Source organism: Coregonus lavaretus, assembly GCF_964263955.1.
Source record: "Coregonus lavaretus genome assembly, chromosome: 2".
NCBI classification, from domain to species: domain Eukaryota; kingdom Metazoa; phylum Chordata; class Actinopteri; order Salmoniformes; family Salmonidae; genus Coregonus; species Coregonus lavaretus.
In genome coordinates this window covers 39,104,725-39,121,359 of record NC_139989.1, presented here as the reverse complement: position 1 = coordinate 39,121,359, position 16,635 = coordinate 39,104,725, and the positions used below count along the sequence as shown (strand labels likewise).

At 47.5% G+C, this 16,635-nt stretch overlaps 2 protein-coding genes and 1 pseudogene across 3 annotated transcripts in view; 2 read left to right on the top strand and 1 right to left on the bottom strand.

Annotated features, from left to right (window-relative positions):
- The window catches only part of LOC311105903 (ATP-citrate synthase), a 33,151-nt gene extending 25,267 nt beyond the window's left edge, over positions 1-7,884 (top strand). The window contains exons 11-27 of the mRNA XM_084148127.1: positions 152-306; positions 1,747-1,840; positions 3,069-3,210; positions 3,402-3,570; positions 3,656-3,760; positions 3,860-4,056; positions 4,146-4,227; positions 4,468-4,578; positions 4,720-4,847; positions 4,972-5,065; positions 5,272-5,426; positions 5,584-5,734; positions 5,899-6,042; positions 6,131-6,244; positions 6,338-6,420; positions 6,585-6,661; positions 6,814-7,884. Coding sequence (XP_084004253.1) covers positions 152-306; positions 1,747-1,840; positions 3,069-3,210; positions 3,402-3,570; positions 3,656-3,760; positions 3,860-4,056; positions 4,146-4,227; positions 4,468-4,578; positions 4,720-4,847; positions 4,972-5,065; positions 5,272-5,426; positions 5,584-5,734; positions 5,899-6,042; positions 6,131-6,244; positions 6,338-6,420; positions 6,585-6,661; positions 6,814-6,908 — 2,096 coding nt within the window. The 3' untranslated portion in view covers positions 6,909-7,884. The remainder of the gene's footprint in view (positions 1-151; positions 307-1,746; positions 1,841-3,068; positions 3,211-3,401; positions 3,571-3,655; positions 3,761-3,859; positions 4,057-4,145; positions 4,228-4,467; positions 4,579-4,719; positions 4,848-4,971; positions 5,066-5,271; positions 5,427-5,583; positions 5,735-5,898; positions 6,043-6,130; positions 6,245-6,337; positions 6,421-6,584; positions 6,662-6,813) is intronic.
- A 549-nt stretch (positions 7,885-8,433) lies between these two features.
- On the top strand, positions 8,434-11,263 carry LOC311146734 (kelch-like protein 11; annotated as a pseudogene). Its single transcript, XR_014615220.1, has 2 exons — positions 8,434-8,998; positions 9,334-11,263. The product of XR_014615220.1 is annotated as a kelch-like protein 11 (transcript).
- Positions 11,264-14,220: 2,957 nt separating this feature from the next.
- Positions 14,221-16,598, bottom strand: LOC311139009 (kelch-like protein 10; the record flags this gene model as incomplete). Its single annotated transcript, XM_084173836.1, has 5 exons — positions 14,221-14,589; positions 14,698-14,847; positions 14,964-15,581; positions 15,696-16,182; positions 16,453-16,598. The coding sequence occupies 5 exons, from the start codon at positions 16,596-16,598 to the stop codon at positions 14,221-14,223; spliced, it is 1,770 nt and encodes a 589-aa protein (XP_084029962.1).
- Positions 16,599-16,635: the final 37 nt, after the last annotated feature.

Sequence of the window (16,635 nt, the reverse complement as noted above, 5' to 3'; positions counted from 1 at the left end):
TAGATAAAAGTGCCTTTTGCAAGAGATGCTCATGGTCTTGTATTTCTCCTAATTTCCTCTGTGATAAAAGGTCAAGCCAATGCTATTTCTAGCATTGATTGACACACTCAACCTTCTGAAGACATTCACTGTGTGTGCCATGTTTCCACAGGTAAGACTACTGGCATCCCCATCCATGTCTTCGGCACAGAGACTCACATGACTGCCATTGTCGGCATGGCGCTGGGCCACCGACCAATACCCAGAGAGCCTCCCGTCGCCGCCCACACCGCCAACTTCCTGCTCAACTCCAGTGCCAGTTCATCGGTAGGTTACACTTAGCCTGTAGTTAGTTAAAGGGCAATTCCACCACTTTTCAACCGCATATTCATTATCTCCAGCACCATACCAGTGTCTACATATGTGAAAACAGCGCATTTCTAAGTTTAGTTGTAAAACATATAAAGTTAAAGGGGAAGTGCAGTCAAAAATGTGATGTTGCTGTTTTTTAATGATATTTCCACACTGATCGCAAAATAACACTCTGAAGTTGTGAAAATGATGATGATGCCCTTTTTAATGTAAGAGATTTTGGAGGAAAAAATGCCTGGAATTTCAGCCTGTTCAGGTGGGATGGATATCACAATCTGATTTGATTATTCTGACCAATGACCAGTCGCCATTTATTTGAATATGTATCCTCCTACTTTGAAAGGGTAAGCGGGGCAGGCTCTAGAGTAGACGATCCTATCTGCTAATCAGGACTGTGTATGTAAATATATTAAAATTTGTATCAGCACGCCCACACGATCAGACAGAGCATTTCAAAGGCAAAAGGAGGCTCAGGGAAATAAATAATATAAAATTATAGTTATTTTCATGAAATAAACACACACAGTGATTTATTAGACATACAGTGATGATATAAAAATAAGACTGCATGGGGGCTTTAATAAGTTATATCCGATGACATCATCAAAAATCTAACATTTTTCAAAAACTGAGATTCCCATGCTGGCACAGTGAGGTAATCTGAGGTGCGGCTTTGTGTGAAGAGCATTGCCTGGCTTTGTATGCTACTTTGGTTTTAAATAGCAGCCAGGACACAATACACTAGGCCTGTGCTGTAGCCTGCAGGGCTCCATTAGAAATGTGCTGCATTGGGGCTTTCAGAGAGATGCGTCCGTGGTCATGCATGTGTTATGGGAAGGGGGCCGATCTACATCCATTTGATGATGGATGATGTCAGGGCAAAAGGGCAAAAATATGAAAGCAGCACCTGCACAGTTTCTCAAAATGAGTGCCGATTGGTCTTCCTGGGGAATGCACCCATCTCATTCTAAATACAGCTCCGCCATGCAACAACTGAATGTTGTTTTAATGAATTTGAATGAATTTTAAATGTGGGGGCCCACCATGTAGATTGTTTTCAAAGCAAGTTCAACACACAAAAGTCCACTGTGCCATAGACGTAGTCTGTACACAGGGCCCTACTGTGCAGCTGGCATCACTGCAGGTTTATCACACAAGGCCTTATTGTAAAGCTCGCACCATGCTACTCTCTCGCTCTATGCAGGTCATGTGGAGCTGTCACAAAAAAACATGAATGTTTTTAGTCAAGTCATTAAAATCAAGGCTATTCTATGAAGGCATGTGTGCATTATGGCTGGAGTTAACATGATTAAGCTCTTCAACAGAATGTAACACCTCTTCTCCTCTCTCCTGTCTTCCCTCTCTTCTCTCTCCTCTCTCCTCTGTCCTCTCCAGACCCCAGCCTCCAGCAGGACAGCCTCCTTCTCTGAGAACAAGGCTGGCCCCGGGGCCTCTCCTTCCAAGAAGGCCAAGTCAGGGGCCCCTCCAGGTGAGCTCCTCGATGAGACCATACACACACGTGAAACATAAGAATGATGCTTCTCAGGTAGTTATGTAAAAGTCTTGCTGGAATGCAATGTAGCAAGCAGGGTTGGGGTCAATTCAATTTATATTCCAGTCAATTCAGGAAGTACACTGAAATTCCAATTCTCTTCTATGCATTTTAATTAGGAAAATGTGGAATTGGAATTGGAATTTTGTTTATTTTCTGAATTGACTAGAATTGAAGTGGAATTGACCCCAGTTATTGTAGCAAGAGGCTTACTTGAGAGCCCCTTCTCTCATAAAATGTGAGTTTCTGTGTCACAGCTCCAACTGGTGGCCATTAGGGGTCTCACAGCCACATTAGCTGTGCATCTGTTGTGAAAAGCCTTCCCTTTTGGTGGGTATTATCTATGCACATTCTGAATGTAATAACATTGATTTTATTGTTTCTGTTTTTGTTATTGTCGTGGCGCCACAAAGCGACAGGCATCGTCAGACAGTCCAGGAGGTAGGACACTCCCCTGTCAGACAGACGGACTAGGGTGGGCCTGGGAGATGGCTCTACTCCTAGCCCCCCTGTGAAGCCCTCGAGCTGGGCTGTGTGCTCCTGTCCTCTCCTCTCTCATGTGCCTGTGTGCTAGAAGTGGCTTTTATTTATATGGTGTTCGAAGGGTTCATCCATGGGAACAGCTAGGACAATATTGACATATAGACGACTACATTTCTGATCACATTTGTAGTCCTTAGAGGGGAATTTCTGACATTCAGAAATATACAGTGATAACATGTTGTTTTGGATGGTTGCAGGTTCAGTTTATGTCTCACTAACCCCTGTGGTTTCCTGTGGGTTGTGTCTCAGTCAGCGGCTGGCTGGCAGTGTTTGGTTCCTTCACTGTCTAGTAACTGTTTACCCTGCCGTGTGTCTGTTCTGTTGATGTTGTGTTCCCTGGTCTATCACACCTCTTAGCAGAGTAGGATATTACTTCTTTAAAGCTCATACCTCTCTGTAGTGAGTTAAAAGCCCTTTCTCTGCTGGTGCGGTAGTAAGGAGATCAAGCTCTTTTTTTTCTCCCTCTGAGGAAGTGCGTGTGCATTCCAAACATCTGTTCATTGTCTGAGTGACTTTTTATTTTGTAGTTAACCTTCCCCTCCATCTTTCTCCCTCCATATTTCCTCCTTTCCCTCTCCCTCCCTCTCTCTTCCTTGTCCCCTGTGTGTTCCTGTCCCTGCAGTCAAGGCGTCAACCCTCTTCAGCAAGCAGACCAAGTCCATCGTGTGGGGCATGCAGACGCGGGCCGTGCAGGGCATGCTGGACTTTGACTACACCTGCTCCAGGGAGGAGCCCTCTGTGTCTGCCATGCTCTACCCATTCACGTAGGTGTCTCTTTCTTTACTTTCCTGTATCTCTACTTCCTGTTTCCTGTATACCACTCTAACTGTAGTGCCCCGAGACCACAGAGAGGTGTTGAAAATAACAAGCATATTTATGGTCAATACCGTGCGTGTGCTTATCTATTGTCTGGTTTGTCTGTCTGCCTAACTTTGTGACTGTCTGTGTGTTCCAGTGGGGACCACAAGCAGAAGTTCTACTGGGGCCATAAGGAGATCCTGTTGCCTGTCTATAAGAACATGGGCGACGCCATGAAGAAACACCCGGAGGTGGACGTGCTCATTAACTTCGCCTCGCTCCGCTCTGCCTTCGACAGCACCATGGAGACCATGCAGTACCCACAGGTTGGTAGAGCCTCCATGCCATCCATAATGGTGAGAGCGCAGTAGATCTGACAGACTGTAATGCTTCGTTTCCCCACCTCTCCAGATCCACACCATTGCCATCATAGCCGAGGGCATCCCTGAAGCCCAGACCAGGAAGATCATTAAGAGGGCGGACAGGAAGGGTATCACTATCATCGGCCCGGCAACGGTAGGCCCCTCCTACTCTACACCCCTCACTTACAGTATGTGAGGTCTGCTTTAAAGGTGTAGAGAAGAGTGTCTTATCTAACTGTGTGTGCGTGTCCAGGTTGGAGGGATCAAGCCTGGCTGTTTTAAGATCGGGAACACAGGGGGCATGCTGGATAACATCCTGGCCTCTAAGCTGTACCGTCCAGGCAGTGTGGCCTACGTGTCCCGCTCTGGAGGCATGTCCAACGAGCTCAACAACATCATCTCCCGCACCACCGACGGAGTCTACGAGGGAGTGGCCATCGGAGGAGACAGGTAAGAGAGTGGCTGTGTGTGTGAATGGGGTGGATAAGATTACTGATGTATGTCTCTGTGTGTATAATTAATGCTTATTTCTTCATTAGATACCCAGGCTCAATCTACACAGACCATGTGCTGAGGTACCAGGACACCCCAGGGGTAGAGATGATCGTAATGCTGGGAGAGGTGAGGATTTGAAAGAGACACACACGTCTATATCACTGATGCTAATGGCCCCCTCCACTGAGTAAACTAACCATAGAAAAAGAAAGCTTGTCCTTTTAACGCAATCAATTTATTTTCATCAAGCATAGCTAATTAACATAAACATTTATGACCAGACTAATTCCATGCTTGGATACTCGCCTCTGCAAATGTGAGTGTGTGTGGACTTCCTTTTAAAAGCACTGTTGGTCTCCCTTCTAGATTGGCGGCACAGAGGAGTATAAGATCTGCCAGGGCATCAAGTCAGGCAGGATCACCAAGCCTGTGGTGAGCTGGTGCATCGGGACCTGTGCCACCATGTTCTCCTCAGAGGTGAGTGTGATGGGGGGGGTTTTAAAGGTCATTGGATTGATATCACAGAGACTTGCAGGGCAGGCATACTGTGAGAAAGGGTCTGGTTATAGGGTTTGTGACTGTTTCCTATGATATGCTGACCCAGTCTGTCACCTGTAGGTCCAGTTTGGTCATGCTGGAGCGTGTGCCAATCAGGCCTCAGAGACAGCCGTGGCCAAGAACCTGGCTCTGAAGGAGGCCGGAGCCTTCGTACCTAAGAGCTTTGACGAGCTGGGAGATGTCATCAAGTCAGTGCAGAAAATCACACAATGATATGATTAGAAAAACATTACATCCAAGCCGCAACATAAAATGTACAGTTTAGTAAACGTACAAAAGCACTGTTATGAAATGGAACTTTCTCATGTACAGATCAGTGTATGACGACCTCGTGGGCAAAGGAGTCATCGTTCCAGCTATGGAGGTGCCCCCTCCCACAGTGCCAATGGACTACTCATGGGCCCGGGTGAGTAATGCCAACCAGTCAGTGCCACGCTGGCACATGTCCCCTGTGAGTTAGCGGTGAATCAGGATCTCTTATTGGCTCTGGACAATGCTTCCATATAAGGCAAACTTCACCGAACCGCATCAGAATGTGTTAAACTGAAACAGATGGAGAGCAATAGGAGGGTGCGTTGACTCTCTCTCTCTCTCTAACCATCTGTGCTGTAGGAGTTGGGTCTGATCCGTAAGCCAGCCTCCTTTATGACCAGTATCTGTGATGAGAGGGGCCAGGAGCTGATCTACGCTGGAATGCCCATCACTGAGGTGTTCAAGTCAGAGATGGGCCTGGGAGGAACCCTGGGACTGCTCTGGTTCCAGAGGAGGTACGCTTCTATCCCCCAAAACATGAAACAGTGAAATGCTCAATAATAATAATAATAATACAAATACTGTTCACATAAAACATTTAAACATACTCTATCATAATTGAATTCAATTACAATTCTATGTCTCTGTGTCCTCCCTCCTCTTTGCCCCAAGGCTGCCCAGTTATGCTTCCAAGTTCATTGAGATGTGTCTGATGGTGACTGCTGACCATGGTCCTGCCGTGTCTGGTGCCCACAACACCATCGTCTGTGCCCGCGCTGGCAAAGACCTTATCTCCAGCCTCACGTCTGGCCTGCTCACCATCGTAAGACCGTAGTCAAGTCAACCTCTACATACTTAGGCCCACTCAAACCAGCAGAGGAGCCTCTTCTGAAGACAATGCCTCTGTTTAAATAAATAATTAATTGAGCTTTGGTAGTCAAAGTGTGTCTCTATTTGAGTATTTCTTTCTGTTTGTGTGATTTCCAGGGGGACCGGTTCGGAGGGGCCCTGGACGCTGCAGCCAAGCAGTTCAGCAAGGCGTTTGACAGCGGCATGCTGCCAATGGAGTTTGTCAATAAGATGAAGAAGGAGGGCAACCTGATCATGGGCATCGGACACAGGGTCAAGTCGGTGAGCACCGTCCCTGTGTCTCTTTTGGATGCCATGTGTCCTTCATGTTTTTCACTGTGCAAGTACTTTGTGTGTGTCTGTGTTTCAGATCAACAACCCAGACATGCGGGTGCAGATCCTAAAGGACTTTGTGAAGAAGAACTTCCCCTCCACCCAGCTGTTGGACTACGCCATGGATGTAGAGAAGATCACCACAGCCAAGGTACTAACCCTGTCATCCTCTCCTGCAGCCTCTATCACCCTACTGGGATCATCTGTTCTAAACCATGTCTTCTCCTCTCTGCTGCGGTTTCAGAAACCAAACCTGATCTTGAATGTGGACGGTTTCATTGGAGTAGCATTTGTGGACCTGCTCAGGAACTGTGGTGGATTTACACGGTAGGCTAGCTAGCTAATGCTATTAAACTCCAGTCAATTACATTCTGTACAATGCAACTATACTACTGTGTCTGGGTCAGCCGGCTTTCCCTTTTGTTGTCCTTAGCCTACATTCAGTGTTGCATCAACTCACCATTGCCCCCTGATGTTTGTCCCCCCCTCAGGGACGAGGCTGATGAGTTTGTGGAGATCGGAGCGCTGAATGGAATCTTTGTCCTGGGGCGGAGCATGGGCTTCATCGGTAAGTCAGGGGTCAGGGGTCATGACCCTGATGAGTTTGACCCCTAGAAATTGTCATGGGAAGGGGCTGTGGTGTAAGGATCAGGGGATACGGAATATGATATTGCTAAAATTGGAACCATACCTAAAGCTATATTTCTACTTCTCCCTCAGGACACTACCTGGATCAGAAGAGGCTGAAACAGGGTCTGTACCGTCACCCGTGGGACGACATCTCCTACGTTCTCCCTGAACACATGTCCATGTAACCACGGAAACCAGGCCATGGACCCCCCCCCCCCCCCCAGTTACCCCACCACCGCACCCTAACCTCCACCCCCACCTATACTGTGTTTTGTCAGCCCCAAGTGGTGGGAGAGAAAAAATGGGGACTGATATTATTATTGATGTGGCTTTGCAACAGTAATAAGGACAACCCTTTTTAAAGTTAATACAGTTTTAGTTTTTAAAAATCAGTTAGCTGATCAAACATGCTGCAGAGAAGGAGAAAAGAGCCTCATTCATTGGTTGACCCTTAACCCTATAGTGTGGGGAGTGCAATTCATCCAATTCAACTCTTCCCAAGATTACCTCTAGTGGTACAGATGATTGTCTTCCCATTTACTGCCAATACTACTGCTGTTACTACTACTACTATACTACTCCTATGCCTATAGTGAAGTACGTTGAGACTGTATCTCCCACTATCATCTCTCTCCGTAAACCAAGCATGTGTCTGTGTATAACAGACTGTTCCTGTGTGTCGCTGTTCAATTCTCTTTCTTGAGTGTGTCGGTGCCATATTAAAATCATATGCTTTATTTATGTATAGATGTATTAACAGTGGACTAAATAAATGTAATAAGAATGTTATAGATATTATCAGCATTTTTGATGTACAGTAAATGCCCATGAAACGGTTGTGTTTAAACCGTAAGATATGCCGCTGACCAAGCAGAGAAAAGCTCTTCCTGTGTCCCAACCAGGACGGTGCCCAGGATGGCAAAGGGACCATAGAATGCAGCATTATTTATCTGAATGTTACTAGCTAGACCAGCTCCGTTGTGACCGGCTATTTCTCGTAAGATGTATCTGTCTGTACTCTTTGTGTTGTCATGTCATCACAATTTTTAAACTTTGTTTGACCTAATGTGATGTGAACTGAACGTGCCTCTGTAGAGATGGGTTGTAATATATTTTCAGAACTGTGACTGAGTATATTAAAGATGACCTATTGGAACACAACTCTGTCTGGTTCTTCCAGTGTTGCGGATCATAAAATAAATGTGGTATATAATCAGCATTTAATTGTTTCACTGTGTCATGCTCCATCCATCAGTTTATTAAGTTAATTGGTTTAAAAATAGATAAGTTATGATATCATATCCAATAACAACAGATGAAATGATGTAGTGAGCTATTAGGGCTCAATTCTTCGTTTTCTCAAACAGCCAGTGCATATGTGTAAGATCATGTAGGTCTACTAGACTACTATAGAGCCTATTCTTCAGACCTCAGTCCACCTGTTCTATGTGCTCTGGGGGTGTAATTTCTGTACATTCATGGCAAAGTGATTATACTCACTTACGTAACAGAGTGGGACTATGTACTGGCCTTGCCCTTATATAAGAAAGAACATCCATCACATGAAAATATTGAAATGAATGGAACCATCCATACCTTGGCAGAGAACGCTGAGGTGGAAGAAGCACAAAAGGTTATCCTGTCAGCCACAAGTGAGTGGGCGGGGCTTTACGTCACACGCCGAGCAGTAACGCCTTGCATCCACTGCGCATGTCAGTCATTCCGTCTGTGTTTTCAGTTTATGTATGTGTGTCTGCGTGTGTGTTCTTTCCCACACGAGTTTACTGCAGTTCCGAATTCTCACAACCACCGCCAGAATGGCAGCTGCAGCCCCGAACCCAGACGACTCTAGCCGGGGTAGTAGCGGTAGCAGCACGCCCAGCGTCATTGTCGGGGACGGGGACACGGAAGAGGGCGAGGATTTTACCTCCTCCTCCCACTGCACAGAGCTGTCTCGGCGGCAGAACGAACATAGGAAGCAGGGATTGTTCTGTGACGTGACGCTGGCCTTCAGTAGTGGGGTGGCAACCGGGAATGTTCAGAGCTGTGAGTTTTCTGCCCACCGTTCTGTACTGGCCGCGGCTACGGACTATTTCACCCCGTTGCTGGGAGGGCAGTTCTCCGAGTCTCTGTCGGGTCGGGTTGAGATGAAGGAATGGAGCGCTGAATTGGGACCAGACCCGGAGACGGTGGAGAGCGTCATTCAGTACATGTACACGGGTGAAATACATGTGAGCACCTGCAATGTGCATGAAGTGTTGGAGCTTGCTGACAGGTTTGTTTACAATTTACATTAGTGTTCCTTTAATGTGCATAATCCATTTAATCGCCACTTGCTAGTACTTGATTATTTTGTATGTAGTTCAGTGATATAATATTGTTGTTTTGGCTTACTGGAGGTGCCACTGAGGTATATTGGTAAGGGTTAAGGTTAGGTAGGGCTTGAGGTTAGCGTTTATCCGGGATGTCCCATAGATCCCGGATAGCACTGACCATCCTGTAACCTGTCAAAACCTGAACTTGAGTGTAGTGAGTTCATGGGTGTCTTGAGTGTAGTGAGTTCATGGGTGTTTTTTCCTGTTCTGTTATTGATTGTGTGTTTGGCTGCAGTTTCCTGCTGCTGCATCTGAAGGAGTTCTGTGGGGAGTTCTTGAAGAAGAAGCTGAGCCTGGCCAACTGTGTGGCCGTGCACAGTCTGGCCCACATGTACACCCTGGACCAGCTGGCTCTGCGGGCCGCAGACATGATCCGACGCAATTTCCACAAGGTCATCCAGGATGAGGAGTTCTACACCCTGCCCTTCCACCTGGTGAGGGACTGGCTGTCTGACGCAGAGATCACCGTGGACGCGGAAGAGGTGTTGTTTGAGGCTGTGGTGAAGTGGGTCCAGAGGAACACAGAACAGCGGGGGAGGTACTTTGAGGAGTTGTTCCGTCTCCTCAGGCTACCCCAGATTAAGCCCACCTATCTGACGCGCGTGGTGAAGAATGAGGCACTGGTGGCGGCCAACGAGGCCTGTCTCCGTCTGGTGTCCGATGCCGTGGAGGGCCACGCCATCCGCTGTGAGAAACTCAAGTCAGCTGACCTGGAGTTCTGGTCGTCCTACATGGCCTCCTTCCAGCCGCGCTTCGGCCAGAACATGGACGTGATCATGGTGGTGGGCGGGGTGTCGGAGGGGGGTGACTACCTGAGTGAATGTGTGGGCTACTTCATCTACGAAGACCGCTGGGTCAACCTGCCCCACATCCACAACCACCTGGATGGCCATGCCATCGCCACCACAGAGTCCCACGTCTACGTAGCGGGCTCCATGGAACCGGGCTTCGCCAAGACCGTGGAGCGCTACAACCCCAACCGCAACACCTGGGAACAGGTGAGCAACCTGACCACACGTATACACTCCTTTGGTCTCACCTGTATCAAAGACATCCTGTATAGCATCGGTGGCCACTTCAAGGACGTGAGCGTGTACGAGCCTGAGCCGGACAAGTGGCACAACCTGGAGTCAGCGCCCAAGATCCTGCGGGACGTGAAGGCGGTGAGTGTGGAGGACCGTTATGTATACGTGATGGCGCGCACGCCGGTGGACACGGACAATGAGGACGGGCTGAAGACGGTCACCACGCGTTACGACACAGAGAGCCGCCAGTGGCAGGACGTGGACTCCCTGCCACTCATAGACAACTACTGTGTGTTCCAGATGGCTGTGGCCTCTACCAACTTCTATCACACAGCCTCCTGCTGCCCTAAGAGCTACACGGTGCGGGACGAAGCCGCCAAGCAGAAGATCAGCGCCCACATCTCAGACGAGATCCTGGAGAGCCTGCCGCCCGAGGTCACCAGCATCGAGGGCGCCGCCATCTGCCACTTCGACGAGGACGTGTTTGTGATCGGCGGCTGGAAGAACAGCGACGACGTGGACAAGCAGTACCGGAAAGAGGCCTACCGCTACTGTGCCGAGAGGAAGCGCTGGATGTTGCTGCCGCCCATGCCCCAGCCACGCTGCCGCGCCACCGCCTGCCACGTACGCATCCCCTACCGCTTCCTGTACGGCTGCCAGCGCTACCCTATGCCCCAGAACCTGGCCCGCCAGCGGGACCGCATGCAGCAGATGCAGCAGCTCCACCGGCGCACCCTCACCCTGCGCAGGCAGCTGCAGTCTCAGATCGAGTGCTGAACTAACTCAACCCCTGTCTGTCCATCACAACTACCCCAGAGGGGGAGCAGCCCGGCCCGGCCCAGCTCCAAACCCCAAACATCCCCTGGCAGCCATCGTCATCAGCCCCCACCCATAACCTGCTGTAGCAGTGGCTGCTATGTTGCTTTCATGTTGGTTCTTTTTTTAAGTGAACTCTGTGCCAGATCATCAGGTTGAGACTATGGTGTTAGTAGTGACTACGGTGTTCAAGGCTGGGAGATGCAGGAGTGATGTGAACCTGTGCTGGCCAGGTGTTTGTCAATGTGGGGAGGACAGGCCAAATGTTACAAATGTGAATAGAGTGTTGTACAGTGACCAACATCCGACTACACTATGTATGTACGTCAGGCACAGGGGATGTTTATATTTTTGTACGTACATATAGTATATAGTTGTATATGTATACTTATTATATATAAATATTTTATGTCCCCCATCTTTTATGCTTATATGAAGTAGGCAATGTGACACTACATTCCTCCAATCCAATGTGCTTAGTGAAGTCAGTCGCTCTCTATGACATTCCATCAGGACACTGTGACTGTCTCTCCATGCAAATATCACACACACACTCTGCCCAGCCGTAGGGTCGGCACAATACCAGTATCGTGATACTCGTTAGTATCGTGGCAAGTAAACGTAACACTAAGCAGATTTAACTTCTTTAGGAAAACAGTCCTAATGTTGGAAACAAACATCATTATGTTGTCATCCAGAGTCACATGTGTTTTCCAAGCTATAGCACACAATATTTTACATACAGCAGATTTTTAAAGGACCAATGAGTTTGGTCTGCTTTGTGTTTTAATTTTTACCATGGAAAAATGATGGCGATAATGGTGTCATCCCGGCCCTACCAGTCAGTCGGACCAAACCCTTACCAATGCCTGATGGCTTTGCTGTGGTTTATAGTAGCTTTATCTGAATGGCTCTGCTTGTTGTTATTATTATAGCATTGATACAGTAGCTCAACTTGAATGGAAGGAGAATAGTCTTATTCATATTTATTATCAGATCTGTGGTCCAATCGAGAGTGGACGACTTAATTAGTGATATACCATCACTATCTTCTAGGTGAGCTGTGGCTTTTCCCTGATTGCATTGTAAAATAGACTTCTCTCCTCCCCTGCTTGCTCCTAATGTTTTTCCCTGTCTTATTACTGACGATCGATAGTGTATTTCTTTGAGCAGTCAGTGCAGAGAGTCGAGAGAAATCGCCCATGTGGCATCAGTTAGAAAGAAAGGAAGTTGGAAAGGAGAATGGAGATGGAGAGAGTCTATTCATCCATCCCCAATCTCTTAATTAGACTCTTGTGCACCCATCCATCTGCAAGAGTGATGGTCATCATTCTGTTCATGTCTCAGTCTTGTGGAAAATCGTCCTTGTCTGTGTTTCTGACCGGTATCCTAATGAAACAGTCTTAACATGGTAACATTCCATTGATCATTTGAAATTCCATCAACTATTCCATTTGACTGTTCTTCAGTCTTCTGCTCATCTCATTCCTGTTGGTAGGAATATTGTGTAGAAGGCCCGAGGTGGGAGTTTATGAATGTTTCTCTTATTTTGTCTGCATTGGTTTTATTGACTTTAATGGCTGGAGGGTGTAGTTCAGATGGAGGACTTGATAACGTGTGTGTATGCATATCTGTGCGTACGGTTATGAATGCTGGGAAAAGCTTGCCAAGTAGTGCACTTTTCTACCCTTAATCAGCTTGTAATGTCGAGTTTGAGTTATTGACAAATATTTTAGTCTGAGTGGGTTTAACTGTCATATTTTACTTCAGATTTGGGCGAATGTATTTTTTTATTTTAATGTATCATTTAATCCAACTCCAGCCGATAATCTATTCTGTTCCCATGTGAGAAAATATGTACACTACAGTGATTTGCTTAGTAATCCAAAAGGAATGTGATGTAATATGTGAGGCAACCCCATTGCTGTGCCTCAGGCTTATTCAGGTGTGTATCTTAGAGATCCTTCCAGATTGTTGTATGTTCTCCTCACCCTCCAAAGATAATCAGATGATATGTATAGACCAGTGGTTCCCAACCAGGGGTACTATAACCCCTGGGGGTAATTGGCCTATCCACAGTGGGTACTTGAAAAGACTTGTGTCAAAGGGTTACTGGTCAAATGCACATGAGGGGGTACTTCAGGGGTACTTCGGGCAGAGCACAATTCAGTTGGTAGTACGGTAACCAAAAAAGGTTGGGAACCACTGATATAGACTATAGAGGGTATCCTTATGTTACTGAGCAGAATGACCATATCAAGGTGAATGTGATGCCATTGAGTTCAAGAGTTCATTGATTGTTATAAGCACTATCCCTGAAGCTTATTTATAACATAAAGCACTATAATTTTGAGAATGCAATGAAAGTGTATTTCCTCAGCTTTGTTCCTCTTGCATTTGAAATAATATTATTGACACATGTAAGCTATATATATTTTGCTTTGCATGTGGCAGTCTGATATTGTGTCAATATATTGGATGTAAAACAAATGCTGATGTCATCACTTGCAATTAAAATGTCAGTTTTTTAATATAACCTTGGTTTCCCATCTATCTTGTGTAAGGGGTTATCTAAATTCTAAATGTCATTTTGACCAATATTATTACGCCTTTTTCAAGACTAGCTCTTTAAACATCTGTCTTTTCCTTGGATGGAATTTCCTCCTCCAACTTGACAACCTCCTTTTTTTTTTAGAACAAAGCATAGAGAATGATAGAGAAAGCATCCCTATATAGTTCCCATTATGGCATCTGAGAGAGCATGGGCAGTGTCATTGAGGCCATCTCCATTTTTAAGAAGTCCATTTTCTTCTTCACAATTGGCTGATCCCTCCTGATGACCATGAGGGATCAGCCAATAAAGTTGGAAATCCCACCCAGTTGACTACATAAAAATGTTGGAAGCCCTCAATGAACCTGCCCATGCTAAAACAGCATTTTGGCCACTAGAGGCCTCTATCATTCTCTATGGAACAAAGCTACATACATACACGTGTACATCAAACAGAAGGGCAGTACTATGCACAGTCATTGGGCATGAGCCAACCACAGTAACAAATTCAGTACATTCAATCTTCCCTTCTACTAACGGTAGGAAAATAATAGTACAATCACCCTGGCAGATGCAATAAGAAATATATACATTTATATATGCATATGGAATTTCCTCTGGGACGTACAGTAGTGGATTTATTTGCGCATTGTAAATGCCTTCTGGTAGATGGAATACAGTGGGCAGGAGGGGGTAACGGTGGGTCAGGTGGGGGGGCGGGAAGGGGGTGTCACACAGAGAGGATGCTGTTGGAGGTGGAGAGCTTCAGCTCTTCCCGGGGGGGCTGGAGGGAGTCCCGGGGGGCTGCGTACTGGGCCACATTGGGCAGCCCGTGCACCACGCAGCAGCTGAGGGCACTGCGGAAGATGCCCATGTCATGGGCGTCGTACCACTCCTCTGTTTTCTCGTCATAGCACTCCACGTTGAAGGTAGTGGTGAAGCCGTTGAAGCCCCCCACCACGAACAGGAGGTCGTCCACCACCTCGATGCCAAAGTTGCTGCGCGGGTTGAACATGGTGGGCACAGTGCGCCATGTGTTGGTCAGCGGGTTGTAGGCCTCAGCGTTACGCAGGCGGTTAGCCCCATCGAAGCCGCCCACCTGGGAGAGGACAGGAAACTTGAGTCAAATATTTCTCAACTTTCAGCTCTTCCTGAATAAGGCGTTGAAATGCATTGTGCATGTACTGCATATGAATGTTCTGCTCACAGCATAGACCTGCTCCGCATAGGCGATGACCCCCACACCACTGCGCCTGCTTCTCATGGGGGCAGTCAGAGTCCACTGGTTGGTCTGGGGGCTGTAGCTCTCTGCTGTGAACAAGCACTCATTCCCATTGAAACCACCACAGATGTACACCTACAGAAAAGACCATGTCAACATTTTATCATCAAAAGTCATCATCCATCATTAAGTTTTCACACATTAATTGTGGTCTAGTTGTGTTGTGTCCCAGGTCCCTCTGTTCCACTCACCTTGCCATGTAGTGTGGTAGCACTGGCATCACTCCTCTGCTCATGCATGGGTGCAATCAGGGTCCACTGGTTAGTCTCAGGCTCATAGCACTCAGCGGTGTTCAGTCGTACGTAGCCATCAAAGCCACCCATGGCATAGATACAGCCATCCAGCACCGCCACACTGACGTAGCAGCGCCGTGAGTGCATGGGGGCCACCTGGTGCCAGGTCCGTGTGACAGGGTTGAACTTACGTACACTGTTAAAGTAGTCAACGCTGTCAAAGCCACCCACACAGTAGACAAAGCCATTGAGGTAAGCAGCTCCATGGTAGGCTCGAGGGCTCTCCTCCTCCCGGGTCACATTCACCCACCGATCAGCCCGCGCATCATACGCCTCAATGCCATTGGTGGGGCTGCCACCACTCCAGCCACCGATGGCCAATAAGATGGCATAAGGCAGGCGAGGGCGGGTCAGAGGGTTGCGGAAGTCAGTGTTGGAGGGCCCGTTCATGTTCAGGTCGTACATGGCCTTCAGGGCACTGATGATGATGGGCTTGCAGTCATCATTGTCCTTCACCAGGGTATTGTTCTTCACGTTGTTCATGAAGTAGTCGGCTGTCATCAAGGCCATGCGGACCTAAGCACACAGACACAGACAGACAGACTTGTGGTTAGCAGTTGACTAGCACAACACCCACACTTACAAAAGTTATCCAGCAGTAAAACATTGACACTATTATCCACCTCTCACCTTGGGAAGCAGCACAGAGACGTGGGCCTTGCGGTCCTGAGGCGAGTGGTTGATCCAGCGTAGGACCGCCTCAAACACAACATCCTCCTGCTTTACATTCAGGTCATCCTTCTCGATGATGTCACAGAGCTGTGCCAGAGAGAGCTCCATGAACTCCTCAGAGAAACGCACCATCTCAAAGTGGTGCAGGATGAAGAGGTAGGCCTGGCGGCGCAGATCAGGGCAGGAGTAGAAGTCTGCGAACTTGCAGATGCCGATGCAGTTCTGCAGACAGAGCTGGGCCTCCAGATAGTCGCAGCAGGCTCTCACGATCCCCAGGATGCAGAACTGGTCTGCAGCCGCTAGGAGCGGTTCCACATTCTCTGCAGTCACAGGCACAGAACGTGTGTAGGCATACTCGATGATCAGGCGCATCATGTCTGGGTTCACTCCAGGTATGCTGTAGACCCGCTTCTCGACGTTGTTCCAGCCGCTTGTGAAGAGAGCTCTGTGGGTCAAGGGTCAGGGGTTATAATAATACAGGGAGATAGGAACATCATCAAGGACTCAATATTCTTCTCACTACAGCATTGCAATTGAACGAAGTTCCTCAGGACTCCCCAAAAGTAACAAATAACTACAGAGAGTTGGACCAAGCCAGAGATATCATAAATCAACGATGTTCTCTCATTCTCAAAGTCAAGTGATGCCAGAATGGGAATGCCGTCTGGCCATCACATCCCAACCCAACCTGTCCCAACCATGGGAAGCTACTCACCGGAAGTATGAGCTGCATCCACAAAGGATGTTCTTGTGAGCATTGAACTCGATTCCATTGACTTTGATGACCACATCACAGAGTTTTCCCTCCAGACGTAACTCGTTAAAGATTGTACAGGTCATAGCACTCATTTTTCTCTCCATGTTGCATCTTTGAAATTTGGTGGAGGTGGCCATCTCT